Source organism: Pagrus major, chromosome 7 (assembly GCF_040436345.1).
Source record: "Pagrus major chromosome 7, Pma_NU_1.0".
NCBI classification, from domain to species: Eukaryota; Metazoa; Chordata; class Actinopteri; order Spariformes; family Sparidae; genus Pagrus; species Pagrus major.
In genome coordinates, this window is record NC_133221.1 from 32229089 (window position 1) to 32254465 (window position 25377).

At 41.7% G+C, this 25377-nt stretch overlaps 3 protein-coding genes across 4 annotated transcripts in view; all 3 read right to left on the reverse strand.

Moving 5' to 3' along the window:
* The window catches only part of ccnq (cyclin Q), an 18140-nt gene extending 17689 nt beyond the window's left edge, over window positions 1-451 (reverse strand). Inside the window, exon 1 of the mRNA XM_073471170.1 lies at window positions 25-451. Coding sequence (XP_073327271.1) covers window positions 25-172 — 148 coding nt within the window. The 5' untranslated portion in view covers window positions 173-451. The remainder of the gene's footprint in view (window positions 1-24) is intronic.
* Window positions 452-7572: 7121 nt separating this feature from the next.
* Window positions 7573-21852, reverse strand: LOC140999624 (alpha-1,3-mannosyl-glycoprotein 4-beta-N-acetylglucosaminyltransferase C-like). 2 transcript variants are annotated; one of them, XM_073470119.1, is made up of 6 exons: window positions 21636-21852; window positions 20643-20704; window positions 19711-19812; window positions 19405-19555; window positions 8881-9135; window positions 7573-8778 (listed from the first exon to the last, which is right to left on the reverse strand). In XM_073470119.1, the coding sequence occupies exons 2-6, from the start codon at window positions 20643-20645 to the stop codon at window positions 7886-7888; spliced, it is 1404 nt and encodes a 467-aa protein (XP_073326220.1). In that variant the 5' UTR covers window positions 20646-20704; window positions 21636-21852; the 3' UTR covers window positions 7573-7885. The 2 variants fall into 2 exon arrangements, with proteins under 2 accessions (XP_073326220.1, XP_073326222.1); XM_073470121.1 differs by lacking the exon at window positions 20643-20704.
* Window positions 21853-23876: 2024 nt separating this feature from the next.
* Window positions 23877-25377, reverse strand: part of ap4b1 (adaptor related protein complex 4 subunit beta 1) — a 36041-nt gene continuing 34540 nt past the window's right edge. The window contains exon 14 of the mRNA XM_073470118.1: window positions 23877-25120. Within this exon, the coding sequence (XP_073326219.1) occupies window positions 24690-25120 (431 nt within the window). The 3' untranslated portion in view covers window positions 23877-24689. The remainder of the gene's footprint in view (window positions 25121-25377) is intronic.

Consider the following 25377-nt stretch of genomic DNA (forward strand, 5'->3'; position numbering starts at 1 on the left):
TACGTTATTTAACACAAACGTTACCTGTCTCCATAATGAATCGACAGACACGAAAGTGTGTCTTTATGTCCTGAGCAGGGTCAGACTCTCCATCCCCGCCGGAGTCTCTCCTGAGCGCCAGCAGCAGCGGTCCGTCTGCAGTGGCAAGTAGACGAGAGGACGGACCCTCCATGGCTCATGGACCATCAGCAGTAGCTAACTATCTGGCTTTGTACGAAAAAGACTGTCTACGAGGGTCGACAACAAGGCAACTACGTCAGTTACTAGAATGGCTATCAGCCTGACAGTGACGAGTTATGCTCCGAAAGTGCTAGTGTATGTTCCTACAGAAGCGAGCTGGAACTCAGAAGTGGTACAACGCTCACGAAAGTTAGCTGGACGTCGTTAAAAGCTTCAGTCTTGTAGTTAGCACACAACTACAGCACGCGCTACAGCAACGAGGAGCGCCATTAGAAGGCGCGTCAGCTAGCTGAAGATAAATAACTTCCGGACAGTAATACCAAAATAAATGTCGTTTGTGAATTTAGCTTCCTTTTAAGAGAGATGCAATGAGAGGTTACTTTGTACAGTGATCAAAAACAAATCGAAATGGAGGCTGTGTAAGCAAATAAAATAATAGGTAATACGATGTATCTCAAGACGATTTGTTTTCTTTAGCGAAGTCGGTCCAGAGACTGTTCAGTTACTGTTCAGAGAATCTTTGGTCTGTAAGTATGAGGTTATCCTTCCAAGAACACATAACATTTTCCGGTTACATCTGCCAAAGTAAAAGTCATGTAAGAGGACGTAACAGCAAATCCACGCAATAAAAGCTTTAGTTTAGTTTAGTTTAGTTTTTTTACTCAAAACACAGTCGAGAGTACTACAAAAGTTAAAAAATCGTGCAGTGGAGCTTTGAAGTCAAAAAAGGCTTATGGAAATGCAACCCCTGTATAAATAGCAAGTACACTTCAAAGTATCAAGATTTATCAAGATTCAATTTGGTATTATAAGTAGCATGTATCAATGAACACAAACGCATTAAGCGGATTTTTTTTCTCAGCTAGTTAAACCGTTTTTTTTTTTGTGTGTGTGTGTGTGTGTGTGTGTGTGTGTGTGTGTGTGTGTGTGTATTTTATTTTTTGGTTGTGTTGCTATGCAACGAGTCAACAGAAGAAGTCGCGGAGGCAGACAGATGCAGAAATGTCGTCCAATTATTCAGCAAACCAGGTAACCTAAAGATCCGCGTTCTAAATATGGGAACATCAGACATTTGGCTGCTCTCTTTTATATATGTTTATATATATACAGTCGTCCTCAAAATTATTCATACCCTTGCTAATTTTTGTGATTTACTATTTTTGTGATGAAATGACTGCATTTTTTCCAAGTTTGTTTATGAGTTATACGTGACCAACAAGTGAAAGAATGACAACAATACACAATACAAGAAATTCTTCATTTCAGGGGTATTTTATTCAAGGATTCCCAAAAAATGCCATGTTCAAAATTATTCATACCCTAGTCCAATGTCTTTCTTTAATAGTCAAAAGCATAGCCTTTGTTTTTTATGACTGCTTTGAGACGATTCTTGTATGTGTCCACAAGCTTCCTGCATGTCTCCTGTGGGATGTTTGCCCATTCCTCTTTTGCGAAAGCCTCAAGCTGGGTCAGGTTGGTCGGTTTCCTAGCCATCACTCTGGTCTTCAAGTGATGCCACAAGTTCTCGATGGGATTCAGGTCAGGACTCTGACTTGGCCATTCTAGGATGTTGACATCATTGTCCTTGAACCATTTCTTCACTACCTTGGCAGTGTGTTTGGGATCATTGTCTTGCTGGTACGTCCAGTTGTGGCCAAGCTGTAGTTTCTCAGCAGATTCCTTCACGTTTTCATCAAGGATCCTGATGTAATCTTCCTTTTTCATTATTCCTTGGACCTTGACTAGGTTCCCTGTGCCACTGGAAGAGAAGCATCCCCATAGCATTATGCTTCCACCACCGTACTTGACTGTGGGCACAGTGTTCTTTGGTTTATATGCTTCGCCTTTCTTCCTCCAGACATATTGAGCATCCATATGGCCAAATAACTCCAACTTGGTCTCATCAGACCACAGGATGGTTGACCAAAAGTTGGGATCTTGCTTCAAATGACCTCTAGCAAAGGCCAGGCGAGCCTGCACATGTTTCCTCCTGAGCAGCGGCGTCTTCCGAGGCCTATGTCCATGGAGACCTCCTCTGTGCAAGACTCGCTCAATGGTGGACCGTGAGACCTTTGTCCCTGCCTGGTCAAGCGTTTCAATTAGGGCCTTGGTTGTGGTCTGGGGGTTGTTGTTGACCTCTCGGCATATTTTCCTGGCAAGTTTGGGGGACACCTTACGCTTCCTGCCACGCCCGCTGAGGTTTTTAACAGTATTGAATTTCTTGTACTTGTTAATTATGCTCTGGACGGTTGCCACAGGGACATCATACTGCTTTGAAATGGCCTTGTAACCCTTTCCTTCACTGTGGGCACGCACAAGACGTCGACGTAGGTCTTCACTGAGCTCCTTCTTCTTGACCATGATGACCAGAAATTGAGAATGACCAGAACACTTTTCCTCTATTTATACTCTTCTGGAAAGATGCTATTTTTTTAAATCAGTGTTTAACATTTGTTCAACAATGTTAATGGTATTTATTCCATTGTAACATTTTGAAATGACCACAGGACAAAGATTTTTGTTGAGATATTGTCAGGGGTATGAATAATTTTGAACATGGCATTTTTTGGGAAACCTTGAATAAAATACCCCTGAAATGAAGAATTTCTTGAATTGTGTATTGTTGTCATTCTTTCACTTGTTGGTCACGTATACCTCATAAACAAACTTGAAAAAATGCAGTCATTTCATCACAAAAATAGAAAATCACAAAAATTAGCAAGGGTATGAATAATTTTGAGGACGACTGTATATATAGCCTACAGTGTTGAGGAGACTTAAACTACATGTAGTTGAACTACATAGCTTAACTACAATTTGCTTTAACTTGCTGGTAGTTAAACTACATTCATATTTTGTGCTGCGTCAAGTATTTCAACTACTTTTTGGGTCATTTTTTGTAGTTTAACTACTCAGTTTACAAACTACAATTTTGGCCAATAACATGAAATAATTTTTTTTAATAAAAAAAAACCCTATATAATATAAATTTTATTTCATTTTCTTTGAAAAAAGGCATGAAACATGTCATGACATGCTAAGCCAATACTGCCTCTGATTGGCTTGCCCTGGCAACACTCAAATGCTTCACAGAGTGGGTGGGTCTTTATGCCAAGGAAGGCAGTGCTCATATGGCACAAGCACATCATGGACAACCCTCCACCCCAAACGTGCCAGCCCAACCATGGCCATATTTGAGCATGTACATGTTGGATATAGATGGCTTTTTAGTGTTGGTAAAGATGTTTTTAGTGCCAAACAGAACCGGCTGTCTGATAAAAACTTTGAGAGACTGCTCATGTGTCGTGTCAACAAGCGATTCTGCCCTGGCATCTAGTTCTAGTGCCTAAGTGTTAGAGCCTCTGAAGTTCCTGTGATGTTGACCAAACATGTCAGCTTTTGTTCTTTAAAAAATAAACTTGAGTTGAGAGGCATATTTCTGCTGGCATGTGAAATTTTTTGTACGTTATTATATTTTGTTTCATATACACCATATGTTGATTTATTTAACGCTGAGTTAAATGAGTATAATGAGTATAAGTAGTAGTACTACTTTTTTTAGCAGTAGTTTTACAAACTACATTTCTCCAGGGGTAGAAATGTAGTTTGTTCAAACTACTGCCAGGCTGAACTACATGTAGTTTTACAAGCTACACTTGCAAAGTAGCTTCCTTAACACTGTATCTCTCTCTCTCTCTCTCTCTCTCTATGTATATATATATATATATATATATATATATATATATATATATATATATATATATATATATATATATATATATATATATATGTGTGTGTGTGTGTGTGTGTGTGTGTGTGTATATACATATACATTTTGACACAACTTAGTTTACACTTTTCATCCTTAGTATGACAGCGCTTTCAGGTCGCAGAGGCTGCAGAACTGGTGTGAGACGAAGCACTTCAAAGAGGTAGTTCACTTTAGCTTCATCAGCAGTCCTGTCTTGTTGTATTATACTAGCTGTATTTCACATTACCTTGTAGTTTGAAGAGCAGCATTGTCATCTGAAAATTTGACAAAGCTTTGTGTGTGTGTGTGTGTGTGTGTGTGTGTTTGTGTAGAGACCCACTGCACATGGGGGTCATACCACCTTCACTGCAGATAATAGAGGACACCTGCTCCCAGGGGTGGTAAAGGTGAGAGCATATCAAACCTCTTTTTGTCACTTCATTAAAAATGTCTTTCTGTCATGGTGAATTGATGACTCCACTTCCTTATGAGTCTCTGTGTATGATGGTTTAGCGGAGCAGTGCATGGCCAGACTTTAAGGGGACCTGGGATCTACCTGCTCGTATCCCAGCCCACCGTATTAACCCTACAAGCCGCTCTGTGGAGGGTCTCGACAGGCTGAAGTCCTGGGGCTTTGACCTACAGCACACTGACACATCTCAGCCACACAGCGGCAGCAAGAACAAAGATATGTCAAAGGATGCTGGCGAGCAGGTTGGACCTGAAGACTGTTAACAGGAGGCAACACAGACACGCAGACATGCATGACTGATATCCAGTATTTTCCTTGAGGGACAGAAAGCTTCTCAGTGAGCTCCTCCAATCTGCTTTTGCTCCTGCCTTATCTTTTCATAGGATCTATTTCAAAAGCCCACACTGTTTTTACAGGGTGTGATAGTCATTAAAGTTACTGTAATGTTTAGGCAGACCTACATTTTATTGACATTTTTCATAGTTTCCATGTACAGCTTGACTGCTGTGACCTTTAAGCTGAATCTTGGTAGTGATCAACAGGTTTGAGCAAAGACTCCAACCATTTTTACTCAAAGACTCAGTTCAGTTTCTTCAGAATAGTAAAATTGCTGCAGTTATATCAGCAACGAATATTAAAAGTGATGTATTTTATTTGTATTGCACATCTCATTAAATTATAGTTTGAAATTTTCATCACATTAAAAAGGAAGTCAAATAAATGTTATCTTTAAAGACAGTGTGGCAATGAGCAGTGGAGGGGTCAAGACGAGCTTTCCTAAACACAGAGGTGTACAGACCTGGAAAAAAGGATGGTAGCTGGATGCCTACAACTGCCCAAAAAGGCACTAAGGAACTGCTCAGCCCCTAGGGTTAAGGGTTGAGCAGTTCCTTTCAGGCAGGATGGGGCACTTCTTCACATGAGACAGATCATTAACAAATCTAAAAACATGCATATTATAAAAAACAGATGAACCTCAACCTAAATGAGGAGTTAATTATTATTATTGTTGATTACCATAGAAAAAAGGTCTGAGGTCAACTTGCTCCTGAGCATACTGAAATGAGCATGTGTTTTCAACTCTAATGAATTTGACTTTTTACTTGTAAGCACAAGAATGTGTTCATTCTTAATGTGTCATTCCTATTCTTACTGAAATTTGGCCTGATGTCGTTTAGATCGGCTAAGTGACCATTGTCCGTTCTTACGCCTTACAGACAAATGGGGATGTACAGCGGGAGGCTGCTGCCATGTCCTCTGCAGCTGAAGCCCGACAAGCAACTCAGAACCTCCCCATCACTGGAGGCGAGATAGCTGCCAGCCAAAACCAGGACTCGCAGGCAGCTGTGGTAGGACCCATTGATGAGCCTGATGAAGAAAAACAAGCCAGACAGGCTGCTGAGCCAGTGAAGAGGGATGAAGAAAAGCCAGCTTTGAGCCATGCTGGTGGAGAAGGAACCATTACTGGCGAGGGGAGACCAGTGAGCAATGTCGCAGAGGAAAAAGTGAACTACTTCATTTAATTCTTAGCAGACGAAAAAATACCTACAAAAATAAGTACCCATTGACATACCAGTTTTGACTTCTGTTAGCATGGCTAATTGTACCTAGGTAGTGTCTAGCTTGTGTATCATGAAAAGTCAATATGCATATGGTCAGGAAGAAAAAAATATAAAAAGCTTTTTTTGCAGATGTATTCCTCCTAATAATAACTGACTTGAAGGTTTTTTTCCCCCAAATCCTTGTCATATCAACCCATCTCGTCTCACTCTGTTAGATCTCTGTTCCTTCTCTCTTTTGTGGTTACTTTTTTCAAAAGTTGTCGCTCCAGAATGTGTCATTTTTTCTGTGGGCTGACCAGAGTAATACGCTAAGAGTTCCGGCACCCCTAAACATTGCAAAAGAATAAGCTATTGCTCTTTCCCCTGTGAAAACAGAAGTTTAGAAACATTTTGCAGCATGATGGGCAGCATGTAAAGAAGGAAATCTGGATCTTTATATTGTCTGGCAGGAATAAAGGAGAATATATTAATGAAATTGGGAAAATGTGGAAAATAGGTCTTGCTTCTCCCCCAGGAAATGACAGACCATAAAATTAACATAAATTGTGTGAAAGTGTAGTTGAACAACATGGATTGCACTTTTAAAGAACACAGACATGCTCCTATTTTATGTATGTAATTTACAATCAAATTGGTCGTGCTTTCTTCATGTCTGTTAACAAAGTGTTGTGTCTTGACTTCTTCTTCTTTGTTTGTTTAGAAAAGGTTTTTCAGAGTTTCAAAAAGTCACCAATAAAAAAGGAAATAATCTCCAGGAGTCCTCAAAAGCTGAATGCAGTAATGTTTAATTGTCAACAATTAAAACATGAGATCTCACAGACAAAAGCCCATGAAAAAAGACCCAAATTCTCAATACAAAATAACACAGCAACACTGTCTGGTGCACCCGTGGAGATGCTCTTCAGTCTGGGCAGCAGGACTCTGAGGAGGAACACGTGTCTGAGAAACAAATTGAGAGACCGCTCTTTAACACGTCAAATAAGCTGGAAAAATATACTATAAAGCTATGGTATGCTTTCAAGTCTCATATTATTTAACTTATTGATATTTTGAGGCAATTAATATTTGTACAAGGTGGTGTTATGATGACCAACCTCTTTCATATTGTTTTTTGTAATGATATAGTTTTTTTTTGAGGCTGTGACTGCACAAAGCATTTTTGTGTGAAGTGCCTTTTGAGCTTTTCTGTTATTCTGTCAGCTTTGTGGTATTACGTTATTAAAGAGCATAAAACACAGATCAAGTGTATGTCCTCCTCAGGATAGGCTGATATGTGGACGTATGTGAGGTTTAATGTAATATGAAGTGAAATAATGTATTACTTTTAAAAAAGTAACAAATAATGTGTAATGCATTCATTATTTTTGAGTAACTACGCCACACTGAATACAAATAACCACCTCTTATGTGTGTGTCCTAATCAGTCAGTCTGATAAATACTGTATATGCAAGTTCCCATGAAGTCAAAAGTGTTTTTATCACGTTTTGCTCCATATATCACCGTTTAAAGGTATTTATAATGGTATTTTAGAGTTGGTAACTTTTAGTCTAATAAACGCTTTACGCTTTATTTTATGCTGTCATGGATGTATAAAAAGAAGAATGTCTTACAGGAAACACTTTTATTATTGCAAACTAAAGAGACACAGAGCAACATATCACAGAGCTTGGTCAAACATTTTTCTTCATCTTGACAGCAGCTTTACACAGTTTGATTCAGCACTGGATTGTTCGTTTCATAAGGCACAAGAGTCACATGTTTAGCCTATATACAAGGTAGAGGCCGAGTTTAATCAACTGCTGTATTGTATGTATTGGTACTGGTGTCTGATATGCACCAATATAAAACACTTGAACAAGGCACATCAGATAACCAAGATGAATTATTATCTGGTAGGAAGGAAACTTTCACTCCAATGCTCAATGAGGAGGTGTACTTGTTGAGACCCTGATTTTCCTAATGATCACCCAATCCTTCTGCCCAGCTGTGACTTGTATCCTCAGACAGGAAGAGGCGGAGCTATACTTTTTGTCTACTTCCTGCATCTCAAACCTCCCATTCTCTAATGTCCCCACTGACTGGAACTCTTTACAACTCTTCTCATTTTTCTGGATAGTAACCACATCATGGCCTATCTGAACCTGAGCTGACTCCAGGAGGTCTTTGCCCCCTGACCCTGTTTCTATTAATATCCCTGTCAATACTTTAGAGTCTATGAATACCACAGTCAGGTGATTTCCTTTTTCTGGGGAGCGTCCCCAGAAGAATCCCTCCCCAGCATCCCAGGCCAATTTGGGGAAGTATTTCTGATACGTGGACATATCAGAGTAAACCTCAGCTGAAGGATTGACATAGAACCCCTCCTCAAAGTCCTTGTCCTTTAGCTTGTTGTATGTTCCTTGGAATGAGGAGAAAGTCCCCATGTGTTGGAACAGTGAGGGTTTGAAGAGGATTGACTCTTTCTGCGTTAGCAGCTCTCTGAAGTGAGACATCAACCAGTCACAGGGCATTTCCTGGTAGAAGAGGAAGAGGAAGCGTGCCAGGAGAGGAAGATGGGCTGATTTGTAGAGTTTCCCAATGTAGCCGAGTTTTGAGAACTCCAGCATTACCCAGGTGGTCTTCTTCGCCTCTTGCTCCTCAACACGCTTCTTGATGGTGGTAAGGAAGTTTTTTGCAGAGGAGATGTCATCCTCCAGCTGGAGGTAGTATTGGCTAAGACCAGCACTGTATTGGATCAGGAAGGAGTAATCCAAGTTCTGCTTGGAGCGAAAAGATACCCTGTCTGGAGCATCATTGTAGTTCCTCTTTAGACCTGCAGGAGAACCAGGAAGACTTGCATCAGTGGATCAACTAAATGCTAACTACATGGATGTAAATAAATGTATATATTAGTCGGATTGCACATGCGCTGTACCTGTAAGAGGAGGGTACCAATCCTGAGGAACATGGAGGACCACAAGCTGGCCTTGTTCCAGCTCAGAGGCGAATGCAGTTTTGATCTCCCTCACTGTAGTCACTCTCCAGCTGACATCAAAATCTGCTAGTAGCACTACTACTACCATGGAGGAGCGCTCCTCAGTTGAAGACTGGGAGAAGAGGGACTGCAAGGTGGGGATTAGGTAGTTGCCCCTTTTCCTCTTCACCGATGATAATCCAATGGATAAAAATCCTGAAACATGTCAGGATGAAAAAGTCAAATGTGATTGATTTTTATAACATTTGAAAACGTCAATCTGTATTAGTATCATAAAATTTACAAACATTACATTTGTAAGCATTTATACTGTAGCACTAATCATTCAAATTTGTGTAAGTGTGTTTTATGTTTGAGAGGGATGTACTTGAAATCTATCAAATCTCCTGTTCCGATAGTGGTTGAATGACTTTTTTTATCTATCCAGCAATAATAAGTAACAAGTACAGCACCATTCTCTAACCCTGACCTAAAATACCTTAAACTTTCCTTGAATCCTGCGGCATTCAGACCAAAACCTGTGTTAAAACAACAGCACTTTGCAGGATGATGACGCATTGCAGCAGAACCTTGAGCCAGGTTTAACGTCTGTGTTTGTCTCCCTCTCTGTGTATGTCTCCCTCTCTGTGTTTGTCTCTCTCTCTCAATTCAATTCAGTTCAATTCAAAAGGGGCTTTATTGGCATGAAAGTTTTACAACAATGTTGCCAAAGCATCAAAACACAACTTGTCCAAACATTCGGACAGAACACAACAAATAACAACACCAAGATTGTTCTGTTGGGGACAGTAGAACCAGGTCATCTGCATACATGAGGAATTTGATTTCTTTGCCTTGTAGATCTAATCCCTGGCTTGAGGACTGTTCAAGAAGAGTGGCCAATTTATTGATATAGATGTTGAACAGAGTGGGAGACAGGTTGCAGCCCTGATGCACTCCTTTTCCTTGTTTGAAGAACTCTGTTCTTTTGTTTCCAATTTTCACACCACACTGGTTGTCAGAATATTTGGATTTGATTAGATCATAAATTTTACCCCCAATTCCATATTGGAGAAGTTGTAAAAATAACCCGTTGTGCCAAATTGTGTCAAAAGCCTTTTTTAGATCTACAAAACATGCAAATATCTTTCCTTTGTGTTTTCTGTGAACATGCTGTTGGATGAGTGTGTGGAGAGTGTATATGTGGTCAGATGTTTGGGTAAAAAGCCAATTTGGCTTCTAGACAGAATATTATGTTCAGTGAGATAAGTGATTAATCTAGAGTTGAGGATGATACAGAAGAGTTTACTCAGGTTGCTGTTAACACAGATGCCCCTGTAATTGCTGGGGTTATACCTGTCTCCATTTTTAAATACAGGAGAAATGAGACCTTATACTATATACCGCAAGCTTTTCCATTTTTAAGGGTTTTGATTTTGTGCTGTATTTCTTTAATGGTGATGGGGTGCCTCCTCCTTGAACCGACACCTTACCGTGGTGGAGGGGTTTGAGTACCTGAATGATCCTAGGAGCTATGTTGTCCGGGGCTTAATGCCCCTGGTAGGGTCTCCCAAGGCAGACAGGTCCTAGGTGACAGGTCAGACTAAGAGCGGTTCCAGCCCCCTATGACTGACAACACATCTAGGAAGCATACGTCGCCCGGAATGGCGTCACCGGGGCCCCACCCTGGAGCCAGGCCCGGGGTTGGGGCTCGCAGGCGAGCGCCTGGTGGCCGGGTCTTTGCCCACGGGACCCGGCCGGGCACAGCCTGAAGGAGCGATGTGGGCCCGCCCTCCAGTAGGCCCACCACCCGCAGGAGGGTTCAGAAGGGGCCGGTGCGGTGCGATTTGGGTTGCTGTCCTGGGCGGGTGCCCCGGCGACCCAATCCCCGGACGGTGACTCTAGCCATTGGGACATGGAATGTCACCTCGCTGAGGGGGAAAGAGCCTGAACTGGTGCGGGAGGTTGAGCGCTACCGGCTAGAGATAGTCGGGCTCTCCTCCACGCACGGTCTGGGCTCTGGAACCCAACTCCTTGAGAGAGGCTGGACTCTTCTACTCTGGAGTTGCCCGCGGTGAGAGGCGGCGAGCTGGTGTGGGCTTGCTCATAGCTCCCCAGCTCAGCCGCCATGTGTTGGAGTTTTCCCCGGTGAACGAGAGGGTCGTTTCCCTGCGCCTCCGGGTCGGGGATAGGTCTCTCACTGTTGTTTCGGCCTATGGGCCAAACGGCAGTGCAGAGTACCCGGCCTTCTTGGAGTCCCTGGGAGGGGTACTGGAGAGTGCTCCAACTGGGGACTCCATCGTTCTGCTGGGGGACTTCAACGCTCACGTAGGCAGCGACAGTGTTGCCTGGAGGGGAGTGATTGGGAGGAACGGCCTCCCTGATCTGAACCCGAGTGGTGTTCTGTTGTTGGACTTCTGTGCTAGTCACAGTTTGTCCATAACGAACACCATGTTCAAGCATAAGGGTGTTCATCAGTGCACATGGCACCAGGACACCCTAGGCCGGAGGTCGATGATCGACTTTGTGGTCGTGTCATCTGACCTCCGGCCGTATGTCTTGGACACTCGGGTGAAGAGAGGGGCTGAGCTGTCAACTGATCACCACCTGGTGGTGAGTTGGTTTCGCTGGCAGGGGAGGAAGCTGGACGGACTTGGCAGACCCAAACGTACTGTGAGGGTCTGCTGGGAACGTCTGGTGGAACCCTCTGTCGGGGAAGTCTACAACTCCCACCTCCGGGAGAGCTTTGACCAGATCCCGAGGGAGGCTGGGGACATTGAGTCCGAATGGGCCTTGTTCTCCGCCTCCATTGTTGACGCGGCTGTTCGGAGCTGTGGCCGTAAGGTCTCCGGTGCCTGTCGTGGCGGCAATCCCCGAACTCGGTGGTTGACACCGACAGTAAGGGATGCTGTCAAGCTGAAGAAGGAGTCCTATCGAGCCTGGCTGGCTCGGGGGACTCCTGAGGCAGCTGACGGGTACCGGCAGGCCAAGCGTGCTGCAGCACGGGCGGTCGCGGAAGCAAAGACTCGGGCCTGGGAAAAGTTCGGGGAGGCCATGGAAAAGGACTACCGGTCGGCCTCGAGGAAATTCTGGCAAACCATCCGGCGCCTTAGGAAGGGGAAGCAGCACCCCGCCAACACTGTTTACGGTGGAGGCGGGGAGCTGTTGACCTCGACTGGGGATATCGTCGGGCGGTGGAAGGAGTACTTCGAGGATCTCCTCAATCCCACTGACACGTCTTCCATAGAGGAAGCAGAGGCTGGGGACTCGGAGGTTGATCCATTCATCACCCAAGCCGAAGTCACCGAGGTAGTCCGGAAGCTGCCCGGTGGCAAAGCACCGGGGGTGGATGAGATCCGCCCTGAGTACCTCAAGTCTTTGGATGTTGTGGGGCTGTCTTGGCTGACACGTCTCTGCAACATCGCGTGGCAGTCGGGGACAGTGCCTCTGGACTGGCAGACCGGGGTGGTGGTCCCTCTATTCAAAAAGGGGGACCGGAGGGTGTGTTCCAACTACCGGGGGATCACACTCCTCAGCCTCCCTGGTAAAGTCTATTCCAGGGTACTGGAGAGGAGAATTCGGCCGATAGTCGAACCTCGGATTCAGGAGGAACAATGCGGTTTTCGTCCTGGCCGTGGAACACTGGACCAGCTCTATACCCTCAGCAGGGTGCTGGAGGGTTCATGGGAGTTTGCCCAACCAGTCTACATGTGTTTTGTGGACTTGGAGAAGGCATTCGACCATGTCCCTCGTGGCATTCTGTGGGGGGTGCTTCGGGAGTACGGGGTCGAGGGCCCTCTACTAAGGGCTGTACGGTCCCTGTACGACCGGAGCAGGAGCTTGGTTCGCATTGCCGGCAGTAAGTCAGACCTGTTTCCAGTGCATGTTGGACTCCGGCAGGGCTGCCCTTTGTCACCGGTTCTGTTCATTATTTTTATGGACAGAATTTCTAGGCGCAGTCATGGGCCGGAGGGGATCTGGTTCGGGAGCCACCGGATTTCATCCCTGCTTTTCGCAGATGATGTTGTCTTGTTGGCTCCTTCGAGCCGGGACCTCCAGCATGTTCTGGGGCGGTTTGCAGCCGAGTGTGAAGCAGCTGGGATGAGAATCAGCACCTCCAAGTCTGAGGCCATGGTTCTCGACCGGAAAAAGGTGGCTTGTTCCCTCCAGGTTGGGGGAGAGTTCCTGCCTCAAGTGGAGGAGTTTAAGTATCTCGGGGTCTTGTTCACGAGTGAGGGAAGGATGGAGCGTGAGATTGACAGGCGGATCGGTGCGGCGGCCGCAGTAATGCGGTCGTTGTATCGGTCTGTCGTGGTGAAGAGAGAGCTGAGCCGAAAGGCGAAGCTCTCGATTTACCGGTCAGTCTACGTTCCTACCCTCACCTATGGTCATGAACTTTGGGTCATGACCGAAAGAATAAGATCCCGGATACAAGCGGCCGAAATGAGTTTCCTCCGCAGGGTGGCAGGGCGCTCCCTTAGAGATAGGGTGAGGAGCTCTGTCACACGGGAGGAGCTCGGAGTAGAACCGCTGCTCCTCCACATCGAGAGGAGTCAGCTGAGGTGGCTCGGGCATCTGTATCGGATGCCCCCTGGACGCCTCCCTCGGGAGGTGTTCCAGGCATGCCCCACCGGGAGGAAGAGACCCCGAGGAAGACCCAGGACACGCTGGAGTGACTATGTCACCCGGCTGACCTGGGAACGCCTTGGGATCCTCCCGGAGGAGCTGGAGGAAGTGTCCGGGGAGAGGGAAGTCTGGGTATCCCTGCTCAGGCAGCTGCCCCCGCGACCCGGCCCCGGATAAGCGGCAGATAATGGATGGATGGATGGATGGTGATGGGGTAGTCAAGGGCACATTGGTTGTCCTTCACTGTCCTTTCTAGTTCTTTTAGTTTGCCTATTGTTCAAATTTGGTTATGATTCAGACCGTGACACTCTGGATTTTTATAGAGGTCTTCAAAGTAATCTTTCCAGATTTTGCCATTTTGAATTGGGTTGGTCTCTGTACGTGGGTTTCTGTTGATGTTTTTCCATAATTTCTAAAAAGGTGTTGTCATTTATGGCTTTTTCAATTTTGTTGAGTTCTCCCTCCATATAATGCATTTTTTTCACACGAAGGAGTTTTTTGTATTCTTTCAGGGCTTGGACATATTCAAGCCGTCCTAATAGGTCATTTGGGTTCCTGTGTTTTCTGTTTGACAGTTTTCTCAGGTTTTGTCTGGATACAGCACATTCTTTATCAAACCAACGCTCTTTTTGTTTCATGTTGGATTTTTTAGTTTGCGAGATTTTTAATTTAGATTCTTTTGCCAAATGAATAAATATTGTTTTTAATTGATGTGTGGCCAGATTTACATTTTCTCTTTCAGGCTGATATTGGGTGTTGAGAAAAATATCCAGCATGTTGTGAATTTGAGCAGAGTCTAGTGCAGCGGTATAGGTAGCAGTGCTCTCCTCTGTCCACTTGTATCTCCTCGTAGAGGAAACAGCCTTGGCTCAGGATTTGGATTTATAGTGATTAACAATGACTTTTTCAGAAATAAGGTTATCTGGCTATGGTCTGAAAAGGGCTGTAGTGGTGATACAATGAATGCATTTATATATTGTGGTTCAATGTCAGTAATGGCATAATCTACAACACTGTTACCTAACACAGAGCATTGTGTGAGTCTGCCCAGAGAGTCTCCTCTGATTCTGCCATTAACAATGAACAGACCCAAACCTTTACATATTTGTAGTACCTGTTTGCCAGTTTTGTTAACTGTGTCTCTCTCTCTCACTCTCTTTGTGGGTGTGTGTGCCTCTTATGAGCAGAGCTGAGGAAGGACGAGGATTCTTTTAGTGAGCAAGAGATTTACAGACTCAAGAAAATAGTGACAAAGGTCAACGCTCAGCTGATTGAAGATCATGACTGAATCGAAAAAGCCTCTCCACATGCTAGTTGTATGTGTCTTTGTTGTGTCGTTGAGTTTTTTGTTTTCCATGAGTGATTTAAAGATAGGTTCTTTAAATGTCAATGGAGCAAGAAGTGATGTGAAAACTGACTGAAATAAAGAACCTACATGTGTTTTTTGTTCAAGACACTCACAGTGACACAGTGAGAATGAACGTGACTGGTAGTAGTGGCCAGAGGAAGTTATTCTCAGCCATAACACATTTAACAGTGGTGGGGTGGCTGTGCTTTTTTCAAAGAGCTTAATTCTTTTTTCCTTTAAGGCAGAATACATAATGTGTGGTCATATTTTAAAAGGTCAAAGTGCAATATGAACGGCTTGTTTTTTTAAAATGTTTGTGTGATGTCATTGAGAAGGGTTTAACCAGAAAATGCTGGTGAAGGAGAGAACTGAGCAAAGTGACTCCCTCTACTGGTTGTTGAGGGAGCCGGCATGGGGGATGTTTGAAATGTTCTGCAGAGCAGGTTCTTTTCTGGATGGGAACAGTTGTACTTTGTTGAACCTAGAATAGGTAAAAGGTAAAGCTCTGTACAGAATGAAAACAAAACAAATTACATGACTGTGTTTACACACCTTGCAAACGGTTGTTTGCACAGTTAATCTTGGGACCTGTAACTGCTTTGAAAAGGCTCCAAGTGACTTTCTTAACTTGTTCAAATCAATAATGTGCTCTTTCAGATCAATGCTGAGCTCTTTAGACTTTCATACTGTAGTGTTTGTGGCTGAGTCTAATGGGTGTATCAACAAGCCCTATTAAAATGGGTCCAGAAAAGTCACCAGCTGTTATTCATGAATGTTTTTGTGACAAAGTAGTTTGTGTTCCACTCGTTCTATCACAGAAAAATGAGAGCTGTGGAAATCATTGGAACTAAAGACTGCCATGACATACATGCTCTTTACAAGTGGATGGAAACTTCTGACCACACAGCTGCGTCTCTCTCAGGGTGGAAGAGGAAAATGCTTACCACAGGTGGTGGGGGCTGACAGTGGTAAGTGCATGTCTCTCCACGTATACATGCTGGAACTGCTTACTTTATAGAGGGTGAATCAACATTTTTCTCAGCTCAGCTTATCAGTACAGCTGCTGCGCTGGGAGTGCCCACAGGTATTTTATAACCCATCAGAGCAGCATACATTCCAGGTGAATCAACACAATCACACAGTCTCTTTGCAAATCGAAATCTGCTCCCTTTCGCTGCTGTATGCTAGACTGTAACAGTGCATAAGCATCATTTCTAGTTTTCACAGGAGTAAGCTTTATGTTTCTTTCCCCAATGTCATTTGTAGTGTTTCTATGCCACCTATGCGCAATGATGGATTGATGAACACCATCTGTTGCTCCATTTTGACAATGAATAAAACATTTAAAAGAATTTTCTTTGTCCACAGGCTAACTGTGAATCTAGTGAGACAGCATTGAGATTTTAAGGTTATATTTTTCACATGCTCACAATATACTGCATGTGCAGTGAAATGCAGGGCAGCACATTCTTGAGGCTATGCTAAAGGCTAAGGTTAAATAAAGATTAAATATACACCAGATACTGAATGGTTTTCTGACCCCCCCAGACCCCCCCAATAAAGCAAAACTGCACATTTCAGAGTGGCCTTTTATTGTGGCCAGCCTAAAGGCACATCTGTGCAATAATCATGCTGTCTAATCAGCATCTTGATATGAAAATGTTTTAGATCTTTGAGTTCAGCTCATGAAAAATGGGAGCAAAAACAAAAGTGTTGCATTTATATTTTTGTTCAGTGTATATATATATATATATATATATATATATATATACACACATATATATATATATATATATATATACACACACACATATATATATATATATATATATATATATATATATATATATATATATATATATATATATATATATATATATGTGTGTGTATATATATATATATGTGTGTGTATATATATATATATGTGTGTATATATATATATATATATATATATATATATATGTGTGTATATATATATATATATATATATATATATATATATATATATATATATATATATATATATATATATATATATATATATATATATATATATATATATATATATATAAAAAAACAAATAATATAATTTATATATTATACTGCAAGTATTAAACCAACAATAGTGTCGGTGTGATGAACAACAGTTCAGCATAAAAAAATGTTTTGCATGTCAGTTAGAGGAAAAACATGCAAATGCTAAAGGTAGTGCAGAAACGTACAGTTCCTACTTTCCTGTGCAACCAACTGTGACACAGTTCACTTCCCACCACTAGAAAGTAATACATTCACTATGCAACAGATCATTTACAAATACTTTATTTTCTATGTTCTGTTGATATGTACTGATAACTGCAGGCTTCACATTGGTAAATCAAGCTTCAAGCTTTTGTCTTGTTTTGTTTTTGTCTGTGATGCTTTTGTTGTTGTCACGTGTTATTGTTGAGTGCGTGTTTATTGTTGTTTATTGTTTGTTTTCTATCATTTGTGAAAATAAAATAAAAATATGAAAGGAAAAAAAAAAAAAGCTTCAAAAAAGAAGAATCAAGGACAGCAGTCCCATTAAACAGTTTTTAAATTTTGTGTTTTGGCAAATTCTCAATCAATCTACACAAGCGTGTTTATTATAGGTTGCCACAATCTGCACAACAGATACATCCTAACAGGGGGACCTACATCCTTGCCAAGGAAGCAAAGTACATGTATAAATAAGAAACATGTAAATGAAATCTCCTCATTCGTTACCTTGGCGTACTCTATTTAGATCGTCATCCAACAAATTTTTCCCATAGCCCCTTGCTTTAAAACTTAACAACTCAAAAGATTCATCAGAACTGCAAATATGTCTTATCCTTAATAGCTGACTGTATTGAGACTTCTCTTTAATGCTGGTGAATGATAACTGCTAAACTGTAACAAAGTATTTCTTTCCGTCTCCTTTTTATGCACCATTTTACTGTACAAATGCCTTCTTTTTTCACCAAAACATCCAAAAATGAGATGCAATCAAGATCACAACACAATGTGACTCCATTCTTGAATTGATAGACTGTGAAACTCCTTTGAATCATTGGTATTTCCATTCGAAATAAAAAATAAATCATCTATCTACCTCCAATAGCTTTTGATGAACAGAATAGGGATTTTGATTATAAATAAAGTCCAACTCAAATTTCCCCATAAATACATTGGCATAATTTTATCAGTCGTACTGTAGCTAGCTACCACCCCAGACACTTGCAAAGCTACTCAACTCTGAAAACGTTGGTACATAATTCCAATTCACCATCAACTTTCGTAAAACTGCCCAGATTTGAAACCTACACAGTTGATTTCTAGCATAAATATTCTTAGAAGTCAAGTTAGCGATTAAATAAATATGAAAATCGTAAATAAACTCCGCCATGGTGCTCAAACTGTCCGCATGGCCAGGCACTGTCATGGGACAGTTGGAACAGATGCAACACATTCCAAGTAGCTGAGTGTGTGCAGTAAGCTCCAGCCTTATACTCAGAAATTCTTGCCAATGCAGTATACAGTACATCAGGGTATGTCTCACGTACACAAAATCTGCATACTTTGCAGTTGAAATGCACTACATTCTTAAAGATCTGCTCCTGCACCTAATATTCCTGTTTTGATCTCAAATGGTCACCGCAAACATCACATGTCTAATTCCTGTACAAATTGTAAAGCTAAAAATAAATAAAGGGCTTAGGTTTGATACATTTAAATATCAAAAGTCTGTGTAATCAATCTGAATTAGATGAATTGAAAATTCTCATACCACAGACTGATCCCGATATCTTGGTTCTGACAGAAACCTGGCTCAAGCAGAGCATTCATGATTCAAAGGTTTCTCTGCTTAACTATAACCTGTACAGAATAGACAGAGCTGGAAGAGGGGGTGGTGTGGCTGTTTATGTGAAATCAGGTTTGTCTGTCACAGTTTTAAACACTGTCACTAAACCTCATTCCTTTGAATGTATTGCTCTGAATATTAACTTATCCTGTTATATTGCAATCATCGTTGTGGGTGTATTCAGACCACCCTCAGCTATCTTCAGTGCAACTGATAATTTAGCAGACTGTACTTGCTCAGTACTGTAACTCAGAAATGCTGGTTCTAGGTGATTTTAACCTGGTTAACAAATTATTCAAACCATCTAAAAAGAGATATGTGACAATCTCAGTCTGGCACAGCTGATCCATGAGCCAACCAGACCTAATTTGAAGGATCCCTCAAAGTCAACATTGATAGATCTGATTCTGTGTAAACATTTAAAATGTTTTCTACACCCATGTAACAACTGACATTTCCTGTAACAGATTGTTCACACCTGATACAGCCATATACTAGGTTTGAGTCTTGGTTTTTTTCAGCTCTTTCAATGGTCTTGCTGCAACGAGGCAGCAGCTTAGAAATGACTTTTACACAAAGTTAATAATAACCATTGCTTCAATTCATCTTTCATCTTGATATAACAAAAAGGACAAAGTGTGACACTCACTTTGTTGAGCAGATGGTGCTCCAGCAAGCAGCTGATAGGAGACATTGAGAGGCAGGTAATCTCCCTGATCAACCCAGGACTCCTTATTAACAAACCTCTCTCCTTGCAGAGGTAACTTATTTTGCATTGGTTCGTGTGACCTTGTCACATCCTGAAAAACAGATATACACATTCATTGTTCAATTAACCAGAAAGTGCAACCTTTTATGTTTGCACTTCAATCTTGCCTCACTTTCAATGTAAATTAAATCTCACAGGCTGGACTGTAACCCATACTGTTCATTCTGTTTTTGTGTAGGTACTCACAGAAATGAAGACGTGTGAATGGCTAATGAAGTACAATCCGCCGATGAGAAGCAGAATTGCCAAAATTCCATTCTTCTTCTTCCTTAACCAACGTTGCATTTCCTGTCACACACACACACACACACACACACACACACACACACACACACACACACACACACACACACACACACACACACACACACACACACACACACACACACACCATTATGCTTGTGTGTAACTCAGTCAGCACAACAGTAAATAATTCAACAAATAGTTAATGAATGTTTCAGAAGGCTCAGACAGGACTCCAACATTAAAGCTTATCCGCTTGCCCAGGACAAGTGAAAGAGAAATTTACTTGCCTCACTGGACAAATATAAAAACTGTGTAGACTGTAGAACAATACAATCAGTGGAACTGTCAAACGACCAACCACTCTGCACTGCCCAGTTTATTGTTATAAAAATGAAAATTATTACTAGGGGTTCAAACATCACATATAAGCCACTTGAATAAAATTCATAAATAGACACAGTTTGGATTCGTTCAACAAAATGAAAAAAGCGAATTATCATTTTTACTCTGACAAGTGACTTTTGTACCTGGACTAGAGAATGGCCAATTTAGTAAATAATAATCTAATTAATAATTATCTTATAATCATTAATTATCAATAGCCAAATTTAGCCTAAATTCCCTATTAATGTTGTGTAATGCCTCAACACTTTTGTGTTTTTATATCTGCTTAATCTTGCATCCTGATGAAACAATATTATCTGTTGTTCACAATTATAGCTGAAAAGTGCTCCCAGCAAAAAACAACTAACAAGTTTTTAAGCCATTAGTCTACTACTTATAGCCACAAACATACAATTTTCTCAGTTGTTTTTTGCTTATAATGAATGCAGGTTTATCCCTCGTTTGCTTCTTATTTATCAAATTCTTACCATTTTGTTTAGCTGAACTGAAATTGTGCATTTCTCATTTCAACACATCATTGGAAAGATATCTGAGAAATTAAAAAAAGCAAAGCATTGTTAAACAGAAAACTGGTAGGGAGTTTACAGTGAATAAAAAGAGGGGAAGTGGGCTACCTACTGTTCAAGCACCACAGATCAAGAGTTAGCTGGAGGGTCACCCTTAGTGTTATATTTAGTTTTTAAGACAGGCTACACCACACCAACCCCCCCCTGCTCTCTGTACAGTATCCAAATGTGAGCATTTTACAGTTTGATGTATTGTCAAACCTACTCTGGCATAAAGGCACAGGACAGGCTCAACAAGATTTCAAGTACACTGCCTTTGTCAACAAGTATACTGAGCCTCCACTGCTGCCACTAATTATAGATCAGGCCTCTCATCTATAATTAGTAACGTTCCTCTACTTCAAATTAACCGCGTTTCACATTTCAAATTGTTTTAATCAATACATCCACCCATAATAAGCCAGTTCTGTAACAGGTGACGTTTCAGAGGGAATACAAGTGACGTCACTATAGTTACTATCGTGGCAGAGAAGGTAAAGTAGTTATCAGAGCTGTCATTGTTGGTTTTGCTGAGCATCAGTGGACAGAACATAGAGAAGATTTATAGGTAACAGCGTGCTGCTGAGATTAGTTAGGCTGAGGACCGGTTCCAACCGCGCTGGCATGTTAACATTTAACGCCAACGTTTCCACCGAGAAGCAGCCTTGTTAGCGATATAGTATAGTAGTATAGTATAAAAGTATACTATACATGTAGTATAAAGTAGTAGTGAGGTAACTCTAAGTAATTCGAAATAAATAAAGCGAACTACCCCAAAGTTAGCAGAATAACCACACAAAATGAGCTTAATGTATAGATCATAGACGGACACTCACTGCATAGAATAAAGTATATGTGTGAGTCACATCGTATGGGCAGTGTGAAATCAGAAACTTGTGTCATCGGTCCACTCACCTCCCTCAGCGGTCCTCTGGAGCACAGTGGCTGGCAGACGCACTGGAACTCCTCCCGAGGCGCGACCCGCGTCTCCAGTGTGTCCAGTCTAACCTGTTAACAGGAATGAGGAGCCAGAGGCGACACCACGCAGCAGTGATACACACCCACACAGCCTGTCCGGCCTCTTCTGCTCATACTCTACTTACGAAGCACGGAAAACAAAGAAGGCATCAACACTCGGCCACATCCTCTTCGTTTTTATCCAGCGGTCCATGGGCATGAGTTAATTAAACAGGTGCTGTGGTTTAATAACCCTGGTGTGTCACCGCCTGCATTATCAGTAACCTATCTTAGCACACTAAACTTAACACATAACACACATTAACACACTACCAGTCAAAAGTTTGGACACCTTCTCATTCAATGGTTTGCTTTATTTTTGATTATTTTCTACATTGTAGATTAATACTGAAGACATCAGAACTATGAAGGAACACATATGGAATTATGTAGTAAACAAAAAAGTGTTAAACAAACCAGAATATGTTTTATAATTTATATTCTTCAGAGTAGCCACCTTTTGCTTTAATGACAGCTTTGCACACTTCTGGCATTCTCTCAGTCAGCTTCATGAGGTAGGCACCCTGAGTGGTTTTCAATTAACAGGTGTGCCTTGTCAAGAGTTAATTTGTGCAATTTCTTGCCTTCTTAGTGTGTTTGAGACCTTCAGTTGTGTTGTGCAGAACTAGGGTTGGTACACAGTTTATACAGTCAATAGCCCTTTTCAACTACTCTTCTAATCCATATTATGGCAAGAACCACTCAGCTAGGTAAAGAGAAACGACAGTCCATCATTACTTTAAGACATGAAGGTCAGTCAATCCAGAAAATTTAAACTTTGATATATTGAACTTTGATGGTTTTTGCGGATGCACTTGAGGATACATTCAAACACTATGATGAAACTGGCTCTCATGAGGAAGACCAAGAGTTACCTCTGCTGCAGAGGATAAGTTCATTATTGTTACCAGACTCAGAAACCACAAATTAAAACCACCTCAGATTAGAGCCCACATAAATTCTTCACAGAGTTCAAGTAGCAGACACATCTCAACATCAACTGTTCAGAGGAGACTGTGAATCAGGCATTCATGGTCGAATTGCTGCAAAGAAGCCACTACTGAGGAAGAACATCAGAAGAAGAGAAGTGTTTGGGCCACGAAACACAAGGAATGGACATTAGACCAGTGGAAATCTGAATTATGGTCTGATGAGTCCAATTTTGAGATTTTTGGTTCCATCCACTGTGTCTTTGTGAGACGCAGAAAAGGTGAGCAGATGGTTTCTACATGTGTGGTTCCCACCGTGAAGCATAGAGGAGGAGGTGTGATGGTGTGGGGGTGCTTTGCTACAAAATTCAAGGCACACTTAACCAGCATGGCTACCACAGCATTCTGCAGCAACATGCCTTCCCTTCTGGTTTGTGCTTAGTGGGACCATCATTTGTTTTTCAACTGGACAATGACCCCAAACACACCTTGAGGCTTTGTAATGGCTATCTGACCAAGAAGGAGAGTGATGGAGTGCTGCGTCAGATGACCTGGCCTCCACAATCACCCAACCTAAACCCAATTGAGATGGTTTGGGATGAGTTGGACTGCAGAGTGAAGGCAAAGCAGCTAACAAGTGCTCAGCACCTCTGGGAACTCCTTCAAACTGTTGGAAAACCACTCAGGGTGACTACATCATGAATCTGACTGAGAGAATGCCACAAGTGTTTGTTCCTGGTTAATGCTCAACATTCTTATCATACTGAATGGTGGTGTAGTTCATAGGCTTGAAGAAAAGAAAGAGGCAAAGAGAGCTGCCTCGAGCGTGGCCACGTAGAGAGGAGGGAGGTGAGTGCTGACTGCAAAGCGGACAGGAAGTTAGCTAGAATGACGACGACACAGCAATTTTAAGCATTTTTCAACAATTTAAGTCAATAGGAACAAATGACACACATACAGACACACACAGTATACACTATACATACATACATACGTACAAAGATAAATACATATAAATACATACTGTAATTAGAGATGCACACAAATACACTGGGAGATGCAGCAGCAGCTAACAGCTTCACGCTCTCACATGCATTTTCTTCAGAAAATGAAAACAGTCATTCAAAACAAGTTGCATATAGTACAGGAAATCAGAGGTCTAAAACAACAGACCTACTAACTCATTAAAAAAGACAAACTCGTTACAATGTAAGGGATCGAGATGTTTATTATTTTGAGACAGCTCATGAAATTGTGTATGCATTTACCTTCAGCGGGCTTATTATCATGATAACCTGCAATGTACAAAAATCTGTAAAATATAATCTTTAGGTTAAGGCAAGACTTGGAGCCCCTGACAATAGCAAACTGGTACATACAGAAAAATAAAAACCTTATCTATTATACCTTTCAGTTTCAGGGCCCTGTCCAGCTCTACATCTTGTGAATGAGTAAGGTTGTTATTTTCATCAGGGAGAGTGTTTGTATAGGGTATATAGTGGAAAAGTGGAGATTAAATGCCCTGAGCAAATATTTATTTATTTACTGAATGTGGTCTTGTTAAATCCTGGTTTACTCTTGTAAATACTGTGCAAGGTGGAAAAGCAAGTGTGAGTGGTTTTCATCAGAAATGTACATGACTTCTGTCTTTTGTATGTTCTATATGTGATTTTCTGTCGGCCTCACAATTCAGAGTGAAAGATGTTGCAAAAAGAGTGCAGCAAGGGGATCTTCTCCAGTTATTGTTAGGGAATAAGTGCAGTCAGTAAGCATCTTTGTCAGAATTTACATTAGCTGAGGATTAATTGAGTATTCTCACAGCCTGAGAACAGAAGCTGCTCTGCAGTCTGGTGGTACGGTACACAAACAAAGATTACTTTGTTTCACCATCTTCATATTATAATTCCTTTGTTGCCATGCATCCTGCAAACAGCTGTGTTTAAAACAGAAAAATAGCAGTAATAAATTAATAAAGCATTGCCTTTTTCTTTTACTCACTTCCAGAAAAAAAACATTAAGTGTTTTAATTTTTCTCTGAGGACAGTGTGTACAGTACTGTGGTAAGGATTGAGAGAAACCCCTTCAGAGCTTTGTCATCTATTGGTTGCTGTTTAAGAGTCACTTTTACTTCCTTCTCATCGCCCTCTTTTCTCAGCAAATCTCCCTCACACATGCCTTTCTTTACTACTGTTCTCTGACTTGCCTCTCCAGTGTATAGCAGCTCCCCCAGTATGAGTGTGCTGTGGGGTGTGTCGCCAGAGTGTGCATGGTGGGTATGTGTGTATAGATAGACCCTCCAGGGGAGTGTGTGTGGAGGTGTAAATGCCAGCGTCTGGATGTTGACCAGCTGCATCGCAGCCTGAAGGCTTTGTGCAGAACAGTGAGGTACTGCAGTGCTCTGGACCCATTCTTTCAAGCACACATAATCTTCCTCCACTTCCATTTTCCCAGCACCTAAACACAACAAAACAAGGAGCAAAGTCAGAGAAATTGCTGTCAAAATTAAGTATTTGTTCTTAGTGATAAACAGAAATTACAAATACCTTGAAATATCTGTAATTTGTACTTAAAGAAGTATTGCAGTATGTACAAGATGGCTATTGCATAAAACTGGGCTGTCTTTACAGTAGAAAGACACAAAATTGGTCCTACATGAGCAGAGAAAACAGAAAAAAGGGGCTGTGGTATTCCCTAGGTAGAAAACCTACAAC